The sequence below is a fragment of the Panthera leo genome, chromosome C1 (assembly GCF_018350215.1).
Source record: "Panthera leo isolate Ple1 chromosome C1, P.leo_Ple1_pat1.1, whole genome shotgun sequence".
Classification (NCBI taxonomy): domain Eukaryota; kingdom Metazoa; phylum Chordata; class Mammalia; order Carnivora; family Felidae; genus Panthera; species Panthera leo.
The window spans coordinates 70,221,729-70,241,616 of NC_056686.1; the positions used below are offsets into that span (position 1 = coordinate 70,221,729).

The 19,888-nt window shown below is 35.5% G+C and overlaps 1 protein-coding gene across 2 annotated transcripts in view; it reads right to left on the minus strand.

Annotated features, from left to right (window-relative positions):
• The window catches only part of TTLL7 (tubulin tyrosine ligase like 7), a 142,093-nt gene that overhangs the window by 78,763 nt on the left and 43,442 nt on the right, over positions 1-19,888 (minus strand). For both annotated transcript variants that reach the window (XM_042952397.1, XM_042952399.1), the window contains exons 2-7: positions 15,601-15,796; positions 15,262-15,393; positions 10,612-10,733; positions 9,606-9,673; positions 5,530-5,688; positions 1,230-1,446 (exon numbers count right to left, since the gene is read on the minus strand). In XM_042952397.1, coding sequence (XP_042808331.1) covers positions 1,230-1,446; positions 5,530-5,688; positions 9,606-9,673; positions 10,612-10,733; positions 15,262-15,393; positions 15,601-15,625 — 723 coding nt within the window. In that variant the 5' untranslated portion in view covers positions 15,626-15,796. The remainder of the gene's footprint in view (positions 1-1,229; positions 1,447-5,529; positions 5,689-9,605; positions 9,674-10,611; positions 10,734-15,261; positions 15,394-15,600; positions 15,797-19,888) is intronic.

The window sequence follows — 19,888 nt, forward strand, 5'->3', positions numbered from 1 at the left end:
CCAAAACCAGCACAATGCCTGGAACGCAGTAGAGTTCAAATATTACTTGGTGACTGGATATATTCACACCTTATGACCTTTAAAGAGATGGTTCTTTCTTTTATCTTCCTTTCCAGTGGAAACAGTTCCCTTATTTGACAGTTCCCTTATTCTTCCTTTGCCAGGTTTATATTTCTCAGTTAATTGAACATAGCAACATTTATGATCAGTCATTATGTAATTTTTAAAATATGACCACTCTTAATGCAATTAATTCTGTGTATAACATTGGAAGAGAACAATAACCATGCCTTTGATAAAATGGGAAACGATACTTAATTACTTGTAACTTTTACTATAATTAGCAGATCCAAAAACAGGGTAGAGGTTAACTAAACTTTTAAGTATAGATAATAAATTACAGTTTACTATAAATCAAAGTTTGTTATTTGCATGAAAAATTGTCATAACGAATTACAGCTTGACCTTCATAAATTATAAACCACAGTTATATGTTATGACGGCACAAAGGAAATCTTAATGGAAAAATAACTACAGAAAGTTCCATTTAATAGATTTTAAAATGCACCCAGAAACTGCCAATTTATGTCTCTACTTTACATTTGGTGAATGTAAATTTACCATCTTTTCATTTGTGCAAACAAAACTTAACTCTACTTTCTGATAACTTTTGCTTCCTCTGTTTCATACACTTTCTCCCACATCCTACATGTTAAACTGTACCTTTTATGTAAAGCTTCCTCAAAGCTTTCTCCATAAGGAGCTAAACACAAACTATCCCGAAACTCAACCCCATGACACTTTGTCTGTACTTCTCAATGAGATATTATTTCTACATATATCTCTAAATAAGTCATTTCTATCCAAAGTATACACATATGTGCTTTGAAATCCATTTTTATATAGGGTCACTGTATACACATGTGTATATGTCATTTCTACACAAGCCCTTTACATACACGTGTGTGCTTTGAAATCCATCCTTATGCTCACAGCACCCAGAGGGAGTGCCTTCTCCTAATTAGCCTGCTGGAGGAGACATCATTCTTTCTAATTTTCACAAAGCTGTCTATAAATTAGAAGCAGTCTTGTTTATGCACACAATTCCTGACTATAAAAACTGGGGAAAAGGGACTTGGATTCATATAATCATTATAAACAATGGGTACTTTAAAAAGTACATGTTGAACAAACGAATAAAATCATCGATTCTAGCTGGTGTCACTTACCAAATTAGACTCATTAGGTGGGATGTATTTCTCTGTCCCCATTCGCACAAGTCCATCATGGTAGAGAAATATTTTCAGTGGATCACATGATGTTACCAGAATATAAATTCGTAAATCAAACTTGTAACCTTCCATTAAGAAAGGCTTTTCAATGTATTCTTGAACAATCAAATGATCCTGAGATGGAAGTTTGTCACCATTTCTTATCAAAGAAATCCTAAGTTAAAAAAAAAAAGAATTAAAAGGATAATTTGATATGGTGTCAAGATGTTTAAAAAGCTACAGATAATACTAAAGAGAAAAATGGTAGAGTAGGGAATTCCAAAGTCTGTCCCCCTACAAAAGCAAAAACAGCCAAAAAATTGTCAGAATCAACTTTTTTTGGAACTCTGGAAACTGACCAAAAGCTTGTGACAACCAGGGAACACTTAAACAAAAAAACAGCTGAATCTATGTAAAACAGCTTTGTGGCATTTTAACTCACTCTGGTCCCATCTCTCAACCTCGGCTCAGCAGTGGCCTTGAAGAATAATTCATGTTCCTAGTACAAGTACTGGTTCTAGACTGCAGAATAGACTTTATTCTTGTGGTAGTTTTTTGTTTGTTTTGCTTGTTTGTTTGTTTTTCACCTGTGTGGTCATATCCTGAAGGAACTCAAACTTGATTATATTTTGTCTAAACGGGAACTCTCCCAGTGTTGAGGCAGCTACATGGAGGTGGGGGGAGGGAGTGCATTATTGAAAACCTTTAAAGACAAATGCATTATAGTTCCTGCTGCCTATGGCAACCAATAAAGGTTGGGGAAACCAATATACTAACTAAAAAGATTGGGAAGAAAGAGTAAAGTATGAGAATCTTGGGGGAATAAAAGCTTTGAAAAACTCAGACATTTCTGAGAATTTAGAAGACCATGTGTGTGCCCAGGGCTAAGTGCTTGCTCAGGAAAGACTTGAGAGACCCAAAGCTCTCTTGAGAGGTCCATCAGGTTCTGGTTGTTAATGAAGGAGCAGGAAATGAGAATAAGGCAGAGTTGTAGACTGTCTAGTTAAGTGTTGAAGACATGTCCCAATATACATACACACACACACACACACACACACACACACACACCATCTGCAAAGATTGGGAGTGTTTGGTTTGGGGGAGGTTTTCTTGGGTTTTTGTTTCTTTGTTTTTTGGCTGCAAGTGTTTGAGGAAAGCTCTGTTCACTTACCAGGTGAGTACTGACCTAAAAGAACAGGAACTTCAATGCCACACACAACAAAATATACAGACTTCACAAAATTATTTCAGAAAGATCACTAAACAAATAAAGAACAACCATAATAAGCAGCAAGAAAAGCCTTGTAAAGGAGGAAGAATTTGATCTCCAGAGTTGCTACATTATTAACATTCTAAATGTCCAGTTTTCAATAAAAAAATTTACAAGTCATGCAAAGAAAAAAGAAAGTATGGCTCATAGGCATGAAAATTACCAATTAATAGAAAGCCAGACATTGGGCTTACTAGACCATCAACTATTTAGATCAACTGTTTTAAATCAAATAGTTAAAGGAAACAATGTACAGAGAACTGAAGGAGATCATGAGAATGATATCTCATGAAATAGAGAATGTCCATAGAGAAAGAAGTTATTTCAGGATCCAAACTGAAGTTCTGGAGTTAAAAAAAATTCATGGAACAAAAAATTCATTAGAGAGATTAAACAGAAGATTTAAGAAGTAAAAAAAAAAATCAGTGAATTTAAAGTTTAGGTCAATTGAGACTAACTAGTCTGAGAAACAGGAAAAAAAAAAAAAAAGAATGAAAAAAATGAACAGAGCTTCAAAAGGGAATCCCAAAAGGAGAGGAGAGAAAAATATTTGATGAAAAATATTAACTTACACATCCAAAGACCTCAATGATCTCCAAGTAGGATAAAACTCAAAGACATCCACACTAGAACATATTATAATAAAACTGTCCAAAGCCAAGACAAAGAGAACCTTGAAAGTAGCAAGACGAAGCTACTTATCAAACCCTAGTGATCCTCAATAGATAAACAGTTGATTTTTCATCAGAAACAATGGAGACCAGAGGCAGTGAGATGACCTATTATTCAAAGTGTTGACAGAAAGGAGTGGGGGGTTGGGGGGGGTTGGAGGAACTGCGAACCAACAATTCTTTATCTTGTAGAAATATTCAAAATTGAAGGAGAAATTAAGACATTTCCAGATAAAAACTGGTAAGAGTTTGCTACTAGTATATGTGGCCTATAAGAAATGCTAAAGTGAATCCTTCTGGCTGAAATAAAAGGACACAAAATAGTGACTCAAATCCACACAAAGAAATAAAAAACACCTGGTAAAGGTGACTACATAAGTAAATATAAAAGTCACTATTAATGTAGTTTAGGTTTGAAACTATTTTTTTCCTTATATTATTTAAAATACAATTGCATTAAACTATAATTTAAATCTATGTTGATGGGCACACAATATATGCAAATATAATTCATGACAAAAACAACATAAAGAAGGACAGCGCTATATAGAAGCAAAGCCAAGACTTGGCAGAATGTATTTAAAAAAACAAAAACGAAAACAAAAACAAAAACAAACAAACAAAAAAACATAGTCCAACCACACATTGTCTACAAGAGATTCACTTTAGATTCAAAGAGAATGAACAAATGGAAAAGATATCCTATGCCAACAGTAACCGAAAGAGAGCTGGAGTAGTTAAACTAGTATCAAACAAAATAGACTTTAAGACAAAAATTATTACAAGAGTCAAAGAAGGACAATATATAATAATAAAAAATACAATGTATCAATAAGACATAGTAATTATAAACATATATGCACCTAACAACAGAGCTCCAAAACATATATAGCAAAAACCAATAGAATTGAAAAAAGAAACAGTTCAACAATATCAGTTACAGTCTTCAATACTCTACTTTCAATAATGGATAGAACAACTAAACAGAAGACCAGCAAGGACACCACAGAGAGAGGTGTCCCTTACTATGTACAGCTACATTACATGAGATAAACTCTGGAAGCACAGAATGTATACAGTATGCTTTTTCAGCTATTTTTATACTGTCATCAAACCAAACTGTTACTTATTTATGTTTTGACATTAAATATTAGCACATATAAATATAAACATGATTAACATTAAAATTTAGAAATATGTGAACATCTACTAAGCCCCACCCAAAAAATTTTCCTTTGATACAAGCATTTAGCAAGCCAACTTTAAACAATTAATATACAATTCCCACTAATACTACATAAGCCATGGTTAAAATAATTTGATTAAATTATGATTAAAAATTACAAGGAAATTTGTTGAACAATAATTTACCTGGCAGTTACATTTCCAAACATCTTTTTTCACCACAGCATTTTAAAAATCAAACAACTGGGGCACTTGGGTGGCTCAATCGTTAAGCATCTGACTTTGGCTCAGGTCATGATCTCAAAGTTTGTGAGTTCAAGCCCCACGTTGGGCTCTATGCTGGCAGCTCAGAGCCTGGAGCATGCTTCAGATTCTGTGTCTCCCTGTCTCTCTGCCCCTAGCCAGCTTGCTCTCTGTCTCTCTGTCTCTCTCTCTCAAAAATAAACATTAAAAAAATTTTTTTTAATCAAACAATTAAAATAACTCATGTGTTTTTATTAAAAGCAACCTCAGCCACATTTTCTTTGAAACAAACAAACAAACAAACAAACATTGCAATAAACTAACATTAGAAAGCAAAAGGAAACAGGAATATTAAGTTGTAAAATCTATGCTCAGCTAACATGTCTAGTTCTTAAACATGTCTTAGCTTAAAATGTGCTTTATTCAATTTCAATTCAATTACCATGGTACCTAAAGAAAAAAACTTATTTGTAAAGCAAAGAGGATACATATTTTGCTTTAAAATTTCTAGGTATTGAAAGAGTAAGTCCCTTGCCATTTCTTTCTTTGAGTCAGTTTAGGTCTACCACATCAACTGAATTTTACCCTCCAAGTTTACTCTTAAATTATTATAAATGTAAAATTCTATGTTTAAGAAAAAATTAGAAGACATCTTTTTATTGTCTCCTATTAAAGTCTCACAACCTGTTGATTTAATTTTTAAAATGAATTACTGAAGCCTGTGGGACAGGGTAAAATGGCTCATTAAATATTTATATTTAGTACCAAAAAAGCAACAAAGACCCATTTTATTATTTTTTTCATATTCAACCATGAATGAATGTTCACATTTATTCTTTTTCCCCAATTTTTCAAAAACTTTTATATGTTCTGGGTGATAAATACCTACCCATGACCCATTGCACCATTAGCTGGTTTTACTATAAAAGTTTTCTGCTTTCTCTTTTTCTTCAATTCTTTCATATAGTTCTGGAATTGTGTATATTCAGCAGGGAAGATCCATGTTCGAGGAACAAAGGTATAATCCAGAGGCCGGGACTTGATCATTCTGTAAATTAGAGATAATATGAAAAGTAATTTCCATTCAAACTTGTCTAAATTTTCTTTCTCTGTGCTACTGACATTTATTACAAGGATTTAAATTCCCTCCATTTCTTTTCATTTATTGATTCATTCAACACATGTCTGTAAAGCACCTACTATGTGCTAGGCATTATTCTAGACACTGGAAGGATACATCAGTGAAAAAAAATAGACAAGAACCTCTGTCCTATGTACTAATTTATATATTGGTAGATTATTTAAGTATATACTTTATGCTAGGCACTGGGGATATTAGGATAATTTAATATGGTCTTAACTCTAAAGAATTCACATATAGGCTATTAAATACAATGTGATAGATACAATAAAGACATACATGGCAAGGTAATATGTGGAAATAGTAATTAACTCTGCATCTGGGATGACAGGACGGGTACCAGGAAATGGTGTGCCATTCATATTGCTTCTTTAAAGATGATTTTGAGTCCTCAAGGAGTGGCTTTGATCATCTTTTACTCCAGTGTTTTTTGAAGTTTAACTACCTTTCTGAGAAAACCATGTGAAGCCTAAGTATACTAGAAGTTTGTGTTTCTTTGTTCATATGAACTACATATGCCTATACATGTGGTTTTATGGCTGCAATGTATGTCCTGATATTTTTATATTTGCTAAAAACCAGGCTGCCTATTTGAAACATAAGGATAAAACTAGGTATAAAATGTTTACTTTTCATTAATCTCAATTGTTAACCGTTTTGTACATATTGATTCCCACTGAAAATGAAGATATTTTAAAATATAATCAAAGAAAATCTGATTGTTTCAAGGAAGTTCTTTTTAATAAATGTACATAAGTCTTTTATAGATGAGATGACACTGTCTTCAAATGAGATTAGTCAAAACTAAAATGGAAGCACCATATATGGTATGCACAGAGGTAGGGCCTAAATTCTAAAAGGAGGGTGTGGAATGCATGAGCCACTTGGCCTCCACAACTGTAGGCTCCTATGGTTATATTTCAAGTGCTCTTTCAAAAGAACTCTGTAAAAAACTTATATTTCCATTATAATAAGGGAAGTAATTACCAACTCCATCTATCAAATCCAGAATAAGCCAACAAGCTAATTAATTTCAGTACAATATAGGCTAACATTGACTGGTTTGGAAAACACACACACACATATATCTAAAGGAAGCACAGTAACAGTGCTAATGTCCATGTTTTTGTTTCCAATACCTTTAAGTGTATTTATTATATTTTTACCAATGATATGAAATTAGATCAATTTAAAGTTTTCATTAAAATAATCTATTTTAAACTAATCATATAGTATTTATGAGTGATACCATTCTTTCACACATATATTTGGAAAAAATCCAAGCACACATATATTGAAGAGAAACACTTTATTCCATTTAGCAATCTAGCACAAATCATTTGATGTAAAAATGGATAGCTTCAAAAGAGACATGCAGTCTCTTTTGGAAATTTGGAATTTGGAAATATGGAATAATTTCTGCTCATAGCTGTCATGGATTTACTAAATGATATTAAACATGTAATTTAGTTAATTCTCAAATAGGTCATAACTCTCAATCTAATAGAAGATTATTTTTTCCTTAAGGAGAATTCCAAAGATTCTATAAAAATAAGAAATTGCCTATTTTTAATAGCCTACTAATGGGTCTACATTCAACTTTCTTGACTCTCCTGACCATACAGACTTCTGTTCTCTACAAAACAGATAGAATGATCTTTTTGAAATGCAAATCTCCTCATATTACCAATTTCATCTCCCCCTCCTCTCCTGTGGAATTTGGGATAAGGACTATAATCCTAAACATCACACTTCAACTAATCTCTCCTGGTCCCCATCTATGTCTCTGTACTCTAGCTACACTTGGCCTTATTTCAGTATCCTGACTATTCCTGCTTTCTTGCACAAACATGACCTTAGCCCATACTATTCTTCCTGCCCGGAAAGCTGTTATATACCATTTTACCAATAAACTCTTACTCAGGATTCAGATTTAGGCTTCCACATCACTTCCTTGGGGAAAGTCTCCAATGCCTCCCTAAGCCAGAAGTCCTTCACTATGCACTGACTTACAACTGTGTACCTTTATTTCATAGCACTTATCACAGTTGCAACCCAATGTTGTAAAAGCCTCAAGTCTGCTTTTGATCACCTCATGAGCCCAGAGGCCAGCACAGTGACTCACATATAAAAATTATATTTAATAAGTATGTGTTAGATGAAAGTAAATGACTTCAGTGAAACACGTCCCAAACGTTACAGAGGTAATTTCCGTTCCTCTGATGTCCGTTCTTCCTATAATCCCTATGTTACTAAAGTGTTGTACCTTCATGATCTCCTAAACCAGAAGGCTACCTACCAGTCATCTTGAACATTTCTCTACTCCCCTTGGATTCTCACATCACAGCAGCTTTCCAGTCCTGTCAATTCTATCTCTTTCGTGTTTTCCAGATGTATTTTCTCTTCCCCATTACCACTATCTCTCCTTTAGTGTATTAGATGTTGACAATCACCTACTCCAGGGCTTTCTCCTCCTTTCTACATTCTTTGAGTCCATTATCTATAGTCCCACCAAGATTATCTAAAACATATCATTTCTCTGCTTAAATCCATTAAAAAAAGTCTCACTTCTCTCAGGATAAACACAAATGTTTGCTGAGTAGTTAAATAGATTAAAGAATCAATAATTAAATAATTGAACAAAATATAGTTACATGGCATCCGCAGCCTGGCCTTTGCATTTATCTCCAGCATCATCTCAGGCTAAGCCTCCTGACACCCTATAAAACCACAGAAACTGCTTAAAAGTTCCCCAAACATATCATGTTGGTTTAAGCCTCCGTAAAGTTTCTACCACTGTTGTTTTTGCCTAGACTCCTTGACTTCTTTTCAAAGAATAAACTCTTATATACTTTTCGATATCCATTTTGATTTTCATTTCTCCAGAAAGCCTTCCCTGCTCTCCTAGAAATGACCTCTGTCATCATCTTTGTCACCACCATACACTGACTCTGCCCCTAATGTGGCACCATCAAACTGTATTATATGTATCACTCTTTCTCCCTTATTAAAATTTGAGTTCTAGGCAGGGACTAGGCTTTATTTGTCTTCTTTACCTCAAAGTTAGCAGTCTCTAGTCTACAGTAGATATGCAAAAAATATTTGTTGAGGGAATGGATGTATAAACTGTCACATGATGCATATAAATATCTAATTACACACCAAGGTTACTAACCTTTCTGAGTTTTCTTTCTAAAAATGTTCTCAAATTATCACTTAACTTCCTTAAACTAAAAACAATGTAATCAATATAAATATACATCACGTTAAAAATTCTGCAGTTCATTTGGTATAGCACTTGAGAACTTGTGAACAGTGTTTCCTATAAAAGACTGTTACTCCAAACACTGGTCTCAGACAAATTTATGTATATCCCTGGGTAGGCACATACACATGTGTCTATATGTATGAATGCATACAAATTCACCTACTACAGTGTCTTGCACATGTTAGATGCTCAACAACCAGTATATGAATACACACACACACACACACACACACACACACACACACACAGTGTATTATGTTGCCAAACTGCAGTAAAAAGAAGCCTAAGATTCTGGAGACTAGGATTCTGCTCCAGGTTTGCTATTAACTATTTGTTTGACTTGTGCAAGATAGTCATTTTTGTGACACTCAGTTACCTCCTCTGTAAAGTGAAGGAAGAACCAGGGAACTTCTAACCCCTGCTAACTCTACAGTTCTCTCTTCCATCAAAGTATCATTTCAAATCAATGTAACCTGGTGAAAGATACACTATAATATTGAAAATGCAAATTTCAAAAATTATAAGAAATTCTCTATTATAAGTAAATGAAGATTACTTGGTCATATTTCTTGCTAAGAAATCCTTTCTACAGATCTCCCCCATTCCTGGAAAATGGTTGATCCTCTGGAAAATAAAAAGGTAAACATTAATGTTCTCATTGACTTAATGAATATATTCATTTATACTATAATAGAGTTACATCCATCTTCTGAGTTAAATATTTTTTTAAAGCTATTAACGTAAAACATTTAAAATTAAATGACCTACAAGGAATCTGTAGAATTCAAGAATCTACAATAAGCAAAGAATGAAATTGCAAATTTTTTCAGAAATCAGAAAAGGGTATTTACACAGGTATCAAAGTTACAATTTTCTGTGTCAAATAACTAGTAATTCTATGTCCAAATTATTTCTATTATCCTCAATTTTCTATATTCATACAGATAAGCATTGTATAAATATTGGTGAAAATGGCCTTGTTTGTTCCCTATGGTCAATTTTGTATTTCCCACCACACTAACAAAGAACTATACAAAATGTCAGTTTTCTAAAGTTCTGTGTATTTGGCTTTTTAGTTTGATGTCTATTTTTTTAATATGCTTGCATTACATTCTAAAAATCAAAGAATGAAGCCAGACTGCACATAGCAGACATGGTAAGGTACTTCTAGTTCCTGATCTGTCTGTGCAAGCTACTCCACATCACCCATCTTTAAGCATAACACAAAGCAGCAGTGTAGGAAGACTTTTCTCCTATTCATTCTTCCTTAAAGATGGAAAGAGGTTATGAGGCACCTGGGTGGCTCAGTCGGTTAAGCATCTGACTCTTGGCTTTGGCTCAGGTCATGATCTCATGGTATGTTAAAAGTTCGATTTGAAAGAATTCAGGCCTTATGTGACGAGTCAGTACAACCGGACAGCAACAAAACAGGTTGTTTGGGTAAGTTAGAACTGAAATTTAATATGTCAACACATTAAGAACCAACCCTATCTAAGTAAAATTATAATGGAATTCATATAACTTTCCTGATAACCAATAATTGGTCATGATTAATTCCCCACCTGGTAATTTTGCAGCTCGGCAATCTTCTCCTGCTGAACTGCAGAATCACACCATATAAGGTTGCTTGTTTCATCCTCATCTGGAGTTTTCATAAATCCCATTTCATCTATTACTAAACGAACTGCAAGTAAATGGTTATGTTAAATGAAAATTAAAATACTTCTGAAGTATATTCGTTGTGGAAACATTTTCTGATATGCGCAAATTTTATCTCACAGTATTTCACTTGCAAAATATCCATTAGTTATAGCATAACCTTGTTTTTAGTTACAACAATTTATCTAGGGCCAAATTATACTCACAGTAACTGAGAACTGTTTTTAGGTTGCACTCAAAATCCCTGGTTTCAGCCCTCCGAGATTTAGCGGGTACACAACACTGCTAAAGAGTTCAGGGATTATTCATGGCACAGTGAAAACATACACACAGCTGAGACAACACCTCTACTAAGGAAAATGTACTTCAGGGCTTTTTTGTGACCTTGGGCTAGGTACAAAAGGGAAAAGGTAATAATAGTCCCTGATCATTAGACCTATCCTTTACTTTCCACCTCCCCAGTTCAAATTATTTTTAGCAGTTAAAACCAAGTCAGCTGTGTTGACCCAGGATATGAAATAATGAAGCAGAATTCACAGCAGAGATCTAGAAACTGGCCCTCCTATCTGCTCCTAACCCTTTAATCCTATTGAAAGAATTTATGCTCAGAGGAAAGCTTGTTTTTTAGTACAAACTATTTATATGCCCCTCTCTGACTTGAATATCACAATTAATATCCAACAAATTTCAAGTTTAGAATAAAGACAAGCACAGGTGCCTGGGTGGCTCAGTCGGTTGGGAGTCTGACTCGGGCTCAGGTCATGATCTCGTGGTTCGTGGGTTTGAGCCCTGCTTCAGGCTCTGTGCTGACAGCTCAGAGCCTGGAGCCTACTTTAGATTCTGTGTCTCCCTCTCTCTGCCCTTCCCCCGCTCGTGCGCGGTCTCTGTCTCAAAAATAAATAAATATTTTTAAAAACTAAACGAAAATTCTGAGTCTTCATAGAATGGTGTAACTGTATAGATGCACTTCAACATTTTATTTTTAAATGTTTTTAAACATACTGGTACCCTTCGTAAAATGGTAATTGGGGGTCAGTTGTCTGAATCTACCTGGCTCAGGCATAAAACTGATGAACAGACACCTGTTGGTCTCAAGTCCTAGAGACTCTGATTGCTTATTTGGCTGAGGAGAAGGAAAGGGCTTTTTATGCACTGGTTCTGAGAACCCAGACATAAAAGGAGGGAACAGTGATTGGTGGTGGGTGAAGTTGGGGCTGGGGGAGGAATGTGCAGCTGGAGCAGTAGTTTTCCATGAGAGGCTTGGGAACCTTTGGGGCTGTTCTGAAGGCCCAGGTAAAAATGTACAAAGCAAGAGTTTGGAAAAGGGCTGTTCTTCTCTGGTCTGCCCCAGACCACCATGCAGCGTTAGTGAGCTGAGGCCTCAGGACCTGCCGTGCCACGTAGGGCTCCCAGGAAGGGCAAGGGCAATAGCCACACAGTCTGGGAGACTCCTTTAACTGGCTCATAAGCAGAAAAAAATAATGAGGCCAGAGCATCAGCCCAAGAGTAGACCTGCTCCTGAGTATAGGAGAGACACTGTCTGGGGCTGCTCAGAAATCACTGAGAAGACCTTAAAGAGAGGATTGGAGCAGGTGGCAATTAGAAGGAGGAGGTATAATGAGCTACTCAAACGTGGTCATAAATGTATACATGAACCAGTGAGGCTGAGGACATTCAGGTTACATAGCCATAGTGGAAAAGATCTACTCTTTCTTTAGATTCACAAAATCAAATATGTAAGGTCAGTCATATATAAGTCTCTTTCATTATGAAGTTCAAAGCTTGGAGAGCTGACAAAGTCGAACTTCAAAATACAATGTCGGGAGTTAAAATGTCACTTTTTTCTCCAGTTAAGTTTAATTTATTTAATCAAATTTTTGTTTGAATTGAAATTTTAGAAATCAGTTGGAATCTTTTAAGGATATCATCCTCCACTACATGGAAAAGAAACCCCTTCAATGTGTCGTTTCAAAATAGAAAGTTGTTGACACCTAAAGCCTAACTCCATGCCTATAAGGCTGATGTGTTAGGAGCTCTCTTTTAAAAAGGAGGTGAAACAGTTGCCTCCACATTGAACTTCTACCAAGCCAAACACCCTACTGGAACAATAGAGATTAACCATATGAACCACTTTCTCACATTTCCCTTTGCATATCACATACCTGCTTCTCGGATCTTTTTTGTCCCCATTTAATAAAAATTACCAAAAATACATTCCTCACAATTTGTCCCATGATTTTTTTTCCCTAGACCCATAGAGCTTTCAGAGGCTAAGCAGAAGTTTTACAAATAGGAATCCATGCAACTATCTAAATTTTAGATACAGAAGATACATTTGTTTCTCATTTTAAATTTCAATTCTTACTTTACTTAGGCAGCATGATATAGTAAAAAGAAAACTGAATCTGGAATGAAATGAATTCAGGTTCAAGTTCCACTTTCGCCATCTGTATGAACTTGGGTAAGTTGCTAACTCTCACTGGGCTTGTTTCTTCAACTCTGCTATAAAGGACATATTAAGAAAACCATGTGAAATGTCATAATGTATTAATTATAGAACTGTGGAAATGCACTTCACTCTTCCACAATGTGTCTTCATAAGGAACTATAAGAAAAACTTCTCTCAAGACACAGGAACACAGAAGTCCTATATCCTTTGAATAACCAGTATGATTTTATCTCCTGCTGTGCATTCTAGAGTGGATTGTGTTTTAATATTTGCTTCGGTTGAGGCTGCGAGTCAAATCCATCTCTAACTATAGAGGGTCTCAAGGAATGTATTTTGTATTCTTATCAGCCACAAGATTCATCCTATTTTCCTGTTTTTATTTTTCCATGCATATTTTCTTATGGCTATTAGCCACTTCAAAGTCACTATTAGAGTGAGGGAAGACAGGGGGAAAGGGAGCAAGGGAGTAATGCAGCCTATATGCAGGGTTATTTGGAAGATTAAGTGAAATAATACACGTGGAAATGTTTGGCCAATGGTTATAAAAAATTACTATTAGAACTATAGCAAGGTTTTCTGCCTGAGGAAATAGGCAACACCAGGGCAAAAACACAGGTGTGTTGACTAACGGCTTAAGTGTATTTCCATTATATAAGTCAACTGTCAAGGAAGCAGTAATTAAATTGTAAGAAGTACGCTGTTGCATTCACTAGCTTAAATAAGGGAAAAGCAAGGTAGCATTTTCTCCTAGACACATGGTCCATTCTCTCTTTCCCTCCCCTATACTTAGTTAGCACTGTATTCTCTCAACAGTCCCCGATTCAAGGCCCTACAGGAATTTTGTTAAACACAAATGAGCAGGCTCAGCAAGGAGGTAGGAATCATTATAAAGAATGCTAAGGCAACTTCAGCCCTGGGAAGACTTCCTGGGAAAGTGACAGGGAAGTGCACTGAAACACTCTCCTATAGATCAAGGCTCCTTATGAACCCCGCCAGAACCGTAAAAGCAAGAGGGTAAGTTAACACCACCCATCAATCACTTTAACAACAGTCGCCTTACTCTTGTTCCTAGAAAACATGCTGCAGATAAACCCTGAATCTTTCATATTTCACCCTCCCATGCTAACTTGCTTCAAGTCCCTTCCTCTGAGGACCACTTGTTGGAACAGAGTATCAGGGGACCTCAATTCCATTGAAGTATTCCACTGATTGCTCAAGAACTTTGGTGAATTACTGTAAATGAAATGAGATTCCCAAAGATTAATAAGGGTAAGAATAATTAACATCCTTGAGGTTCACATGATTTTCCTTAACTTTTAGTGCAAAATGGTTGAGAGGAAGATTATTTGAGTACTTACGGTATTTGTTAAGAGTTTTGTTTGCAATGCTGGACAAATGTATCTTAATTTAAAATGATTATTCTTCTTATCTATTCTCTATACTACAGATACTGTTTACACATAAGAACTGCAATTTCATTAATAAAAAGCAACAGCATCATCAAAAGAATTTTTTAAAACACAGAAATATATTTTTACTCCTTAAGCCAGGTTCTCATTGTTTAATAAAAATCTCAAATTTTGTGTTTTTTTATTTTGCATCTAACATTTTAATCTGTTTCATGTTGATTTGATACTTGATTTAAAAACTAAGTATTAATCAAAATCACATCTATTGAATACTACCCCATTAATAGCTAAAGCTTTTAGCAATGTTTACATTGATGTTCTGATTATTAACATGTTAAATGTCTCATAAAATAGAAAATTTTATAGAATACATTTAAAAATCAATTACAGGGGCACCTGGGTGCTCAGTTGGTTAAGCTGAGCTGACTCTTGATTTCGGCTCACATCATGATATCATGGTTGGTGGGTTTGAGCCCTGCATCAGGCTCTGCACTGCCAGCACAGAGCTTTCTTGGCATTCTCTCTCACCCTCTCTCACCGCCCCTCCCCCACTCATGCTCGCCCTCTCTCTCTCAAAATAAATAAATAAACATAAAAAAAATCAATTACACAAAAGATTATTATCTCCAGAATTTCTACATTGTTTTCAACATCAAACCAGTTTCCCCAACAATTATGATTCTGAGGAGACCTACCAATTTCAAACTTTGTCCCAGCAACATTTGCTGTAATGATTCCCTTCTTTTTCTTCTTTCTGACTTTCCTTTTCATTGTGCTTTGATAAGGCAATTCTGTATTCAGATCCAGGGGAGAGGGTCCCTGAATAACTTTAAAAGAAATGTAAACCAGCCAAATATCACTGAAATAACAAAAATTCCATAGCAGAGAACACAAATGCCCCCCCCGCCAAAAAAAAAGTAAAATTATAAATTCTACTTAAAAGTCCTCAATTAATTTTTAATTCTTAAAAAAAAATTCAGTGATGATCTATAATATATCCACATTTTGTAGTGTGATTAAGTCAATCTGCTTACCTCTTTCTTGAGGCAGAGATGGCATTATTGTCTGTGCCTGTGCCAGTGTGTGTTGCTGTACCAAGCTCTCAGGAAATCTGGAAGGCCTGCATGAGTCTAAGTAGGATACAGCTCCAAATCACTGAAAGTTCCTATCATATTATCTTGGTGGAATCCTCAGATTTCAGGACACCGAAGTTATGGGATGAGAAGGTACCTGTAGGGATTTTAAAACAAAGTCATTTTAGAAAACAACTCTGATGAAATTTTTCTATTGTCTTTAAAAGTCAAGTGAAGGTGAAAGTTACTGTACTCAATCAACAAATGTTTGTTAATTTATAAAACCTTACGCAAAATGCCAAGTGATAGTTCCCTGTCCTAAAAAGTGTAGTCTAGAGGAGGAGGTTTTATTTAAGTTACATATCATATTTACACACAATAAATAGCATGCCATACACAAATAATGACGATAACCACACTCGCTATCATCTACTGAACGCTGACTATCGTAGGCCACTTAAGCCATTTAATCTTGCAGCAAAACCATGAGGTGGAAGCTTTTATCCCTAGCTTACAGTTAAGTAAATTGATCTCAGAAAGGGCAAATCTTTACACAAAAGTGACAATGTGGAGATTAAAGTGAACAACTCTCTGGTGTCAAAGTCAGTGCCTTAACTAGGACCCCACACAACCTTCAACCCAACACCTGAAAGTTAGGTGCAGCATCACTTTTAACATGACACAGCGAAGTGACTGCCAAGGCAGAGATCACATACAACGAAATACAGAGAAAAGCGATTCCTCATGAAGGGGTGGCGGGGGTGAGGGGGGCTTGTTGGTAGGGAGGGAGTTGATGACTTCATAAAGTAGACCACATTTGAATTGTGCCTTAAAAAATGAACACAATTTTGAAAGGCAGAAAATGAGAGGAGTCATCATTATGCTGATCTTATTTGGGCACACAGAGGAATGCAATAAACATTTTTTAATGAGCTCATTTGATTCGGCTACACCTCAGCAAGGCCTATATTACACTCCACTCATTTTCACTGTGTATGTATGAACCTAGGTATTTATGCCCTGACTATACTATATTGCCCAGTCTATACTGTCAACTTTCTAATTTCTCCCTTCATGTTGTAAGAATCTTTAAGTTCTTGTAAAATGTCTCTAAACACAATGAAAAACTATAAAGCCTATCATGATAAACAAAGGTATGGTATCAATACCTTTATCAGGAGGTTATCAGGTTTATCAGAAATTCAGCTATATAAAATGTGACTCTTAATACATCACCCTCAATAGTCATTATTAATAATAGGATTCATTATTAAAGAAAATTTAGAACTTAGTTTTTGGGTATCATTTTTACTAGAATAATTACCTAGAATAATTCAATATGAAAACTAGTTAACTATTACTTATTACAGAACAATTGTGGACAGGCACTGTTAAGAATCTAAAATACCCTACCTAATTAACACACCTGGAATTGAGATACCATTTCTGCAGTTTTCTAGATATGGAAATCAAGGCTAAATAAGTTAAATATATCAAGGTAACACAGTTTATAAATAGAAACCTAGGCTTTGAACCCAATTCTGACTGATTGTTCATACTGTTCACAGAGCCCCACTATTTTCAGACCCCGTGCTAACATGCTATATAGATGTTAAAAAAAAACACAAAAACTTGGTAACCCAGTTGCAGTGCAAAACTGCCAGATATGGGTGTATTGTGGGAGATCACAATACTTCAAAATCAAACAGTGAAGTCACAGTAAACATCCCCAGCCTGACCTCAGCTCCCAATTCCAAGCTGGAAATAGACTAGATTACTTTTCAGAATAAAAGAAAGGAGTGGTCTAAAGTTCAGTGTGATTTCTTTCTGGTAGCTCTTTGATAACTCAGGGAGGTAACTATTTGGGTTTACAAGTCCTTGTCCAACATCTTGTTACTGGAGTAAACAAAGATTCTCTTATGGTAACAGAGTACGTATTACATCGAAAGTAGGTGACAAAGTCAAGAAGAGTTTGAGACAACATCTGCCAAACTACGTTGACAATAAGTTAGTAATTGTTATCAGCTCTAAAAACAGATTTGTTAATTTCTGACTTAAATAATGAGCCAAACAGCTTTAGTATAGAGCTCAAAACAGGAACTGTTATCTCTTCACTCACCACACAGGAATTTAAAGACCTTAAATTTAGTCTATCTTTATATGCTTTACTTAGTTGCATTTATATTTTGGTGAATAACAGTAAGAGTGCTTTAACAAACTCAAGAATTTCATCCTACTATCTCAATTCTAATTATTTCATTGTATCCCTAGTGAAGGATGTGAGACGGCAAGATTGATCACATCACTTAAATGAGCCATGGTTACCTACTTTCCAGAAGCACACAGTATGTTTCAGTTACCTCCGAAATACTTCAAGCCAAGGGTTTCTTAAGCTTGGCTGCAAAGTAGAATCACCTGAGAAACTTTTGAAACTCCTAGTGCCAAGGCCACACCCCAGACCCAAGTGGGGCCCAGGCATCAGCATTTTTTAGCTCTCCATATAATTGTGTCATGCAGCCAAATTTGACAACGTCTGCTGCGAGCACATAGTGACACTGAAGCCAATAATAGTTAGTTATAACATACACAGACAAGAAAAAAGTAAAACAAAGAAGAAAACTTTGGAACCTGTATTTAAAAAGGCCAAATAGGTAAAAAAAAAAAAAAAAAAAAAAAAAAAAGAAAGAAAGAAAGAAAAAATCATCCATTAAAATCTTCATCTCTAGTTGAAGTAAACAAATTGGGGAAAAAAAGAATTAGAAGATCAGCAGAAATTGATTTCTAAGACAAATAAGCAATTTTGTTCTGCAAATAAGCCATTTCCAGAAGGACTCAATTCTCAGAAATGTCAAGCAAATGGGCACCTTGAATGTAGAAGTTCAAGGGCTACCATGCAAAACAATAGATACATAAGACTAAAACACAAAAAGCTGTAATTCCAATACATTTGTGTTGGAGTGCTCTTTCTTCCCAGTTCTTTCTGTTGAATTAGAACCCATCACTTAAAGTCCAGACACAAATTTCCACTCTTTCCTTAGAGCTTCCTCTGATTATGTTTGAAGAAATTCATTACTCCCTCTTCTGGTCTATCACAGAGACCATTATTTGTACCCCTATCATATCACCAACCACAAACTAAGAAGGTAAGCTCTGTGAAGACAAGTGGTTCTGGTTTTCTTCTATCTTCTTCAATCCTCCACTTCCAGAGGCTAGAATATTGCCTCACACAATGCCAAGTAAGTACTTGTTCATGATGCCACCTGGCAGTAACCAGAGGTGGTCGTGGGGCTCTGAGAAACAAACACATATCATTTACAATATACTACTTTCACATTTTTAAGTGAAAAAGGCCAAGTACCTAGAAGTTTACATCTGGGTAAAATAACAGAAGAGCATGGGGGAAATATGCATCGAGTGGTGGCAGCCTGTTGTGGCAGGTGCACAGCTAAAGGAGACACTCTTTCGTGTACAGCCATTAGTATCCCGCGCTATTACCTTTTGAAAAAGTAAGATACATGTGATAAAAATTTGTTTCATCATTACAATGTTAATAACAAACCCACCAAACTTTGCATGTCATTTAGATCAAAATATAATATGACAGAAAGAGCACTGAACAAGAGGTCAGTTTCGATTCTTATCCTTTATTCTGCCACTTAACAGATACATGACTTAATTTCTTACTGTGCAAAAGGAAGAAATTGACTTTCTCCAGCCTTACAGTCAAAAATACCAACCAATGAGGATAGCATTGGTTGGTATTTTTGATAATAAGATGAATACCAAACACCTTTTGTGGAAATTATGAGAGAAACTCAGATGTTCCCAACATCCCAGGAATCTGTGCCCAGTGAATGCTATATAGAATGGGTTCTTCAAACATATTGGCAGAATTCTAATTACCATAGACTACTAAATTTTAGTAATCTTTTTTTTTTTTTAATTTTTTTTTTCAACGTTTTTTATTTATTTTTGGGACAGAGAGAGACAGAGCATGAATGGGGGAGGGGCAGAGAGAGAGGGAGACACAGAATCGGAAACAGGCTCCAGGCTCCGAGCCATCAGCCCAGAGCCTGACGCAGGGCTCGAACTCACGGACCGCGAGATCGTGACCTGGCTGAAGCCGGACGCTTAACCGACTGCGCCACCCAGGCGCCCCTAAATTTTAGTAATCTTAACCAAAGGTCAGTGGGAACCAAAATTAGGGTTAAGTTGAAAATATGTAAAATTATATTAAATAAAAATTTAA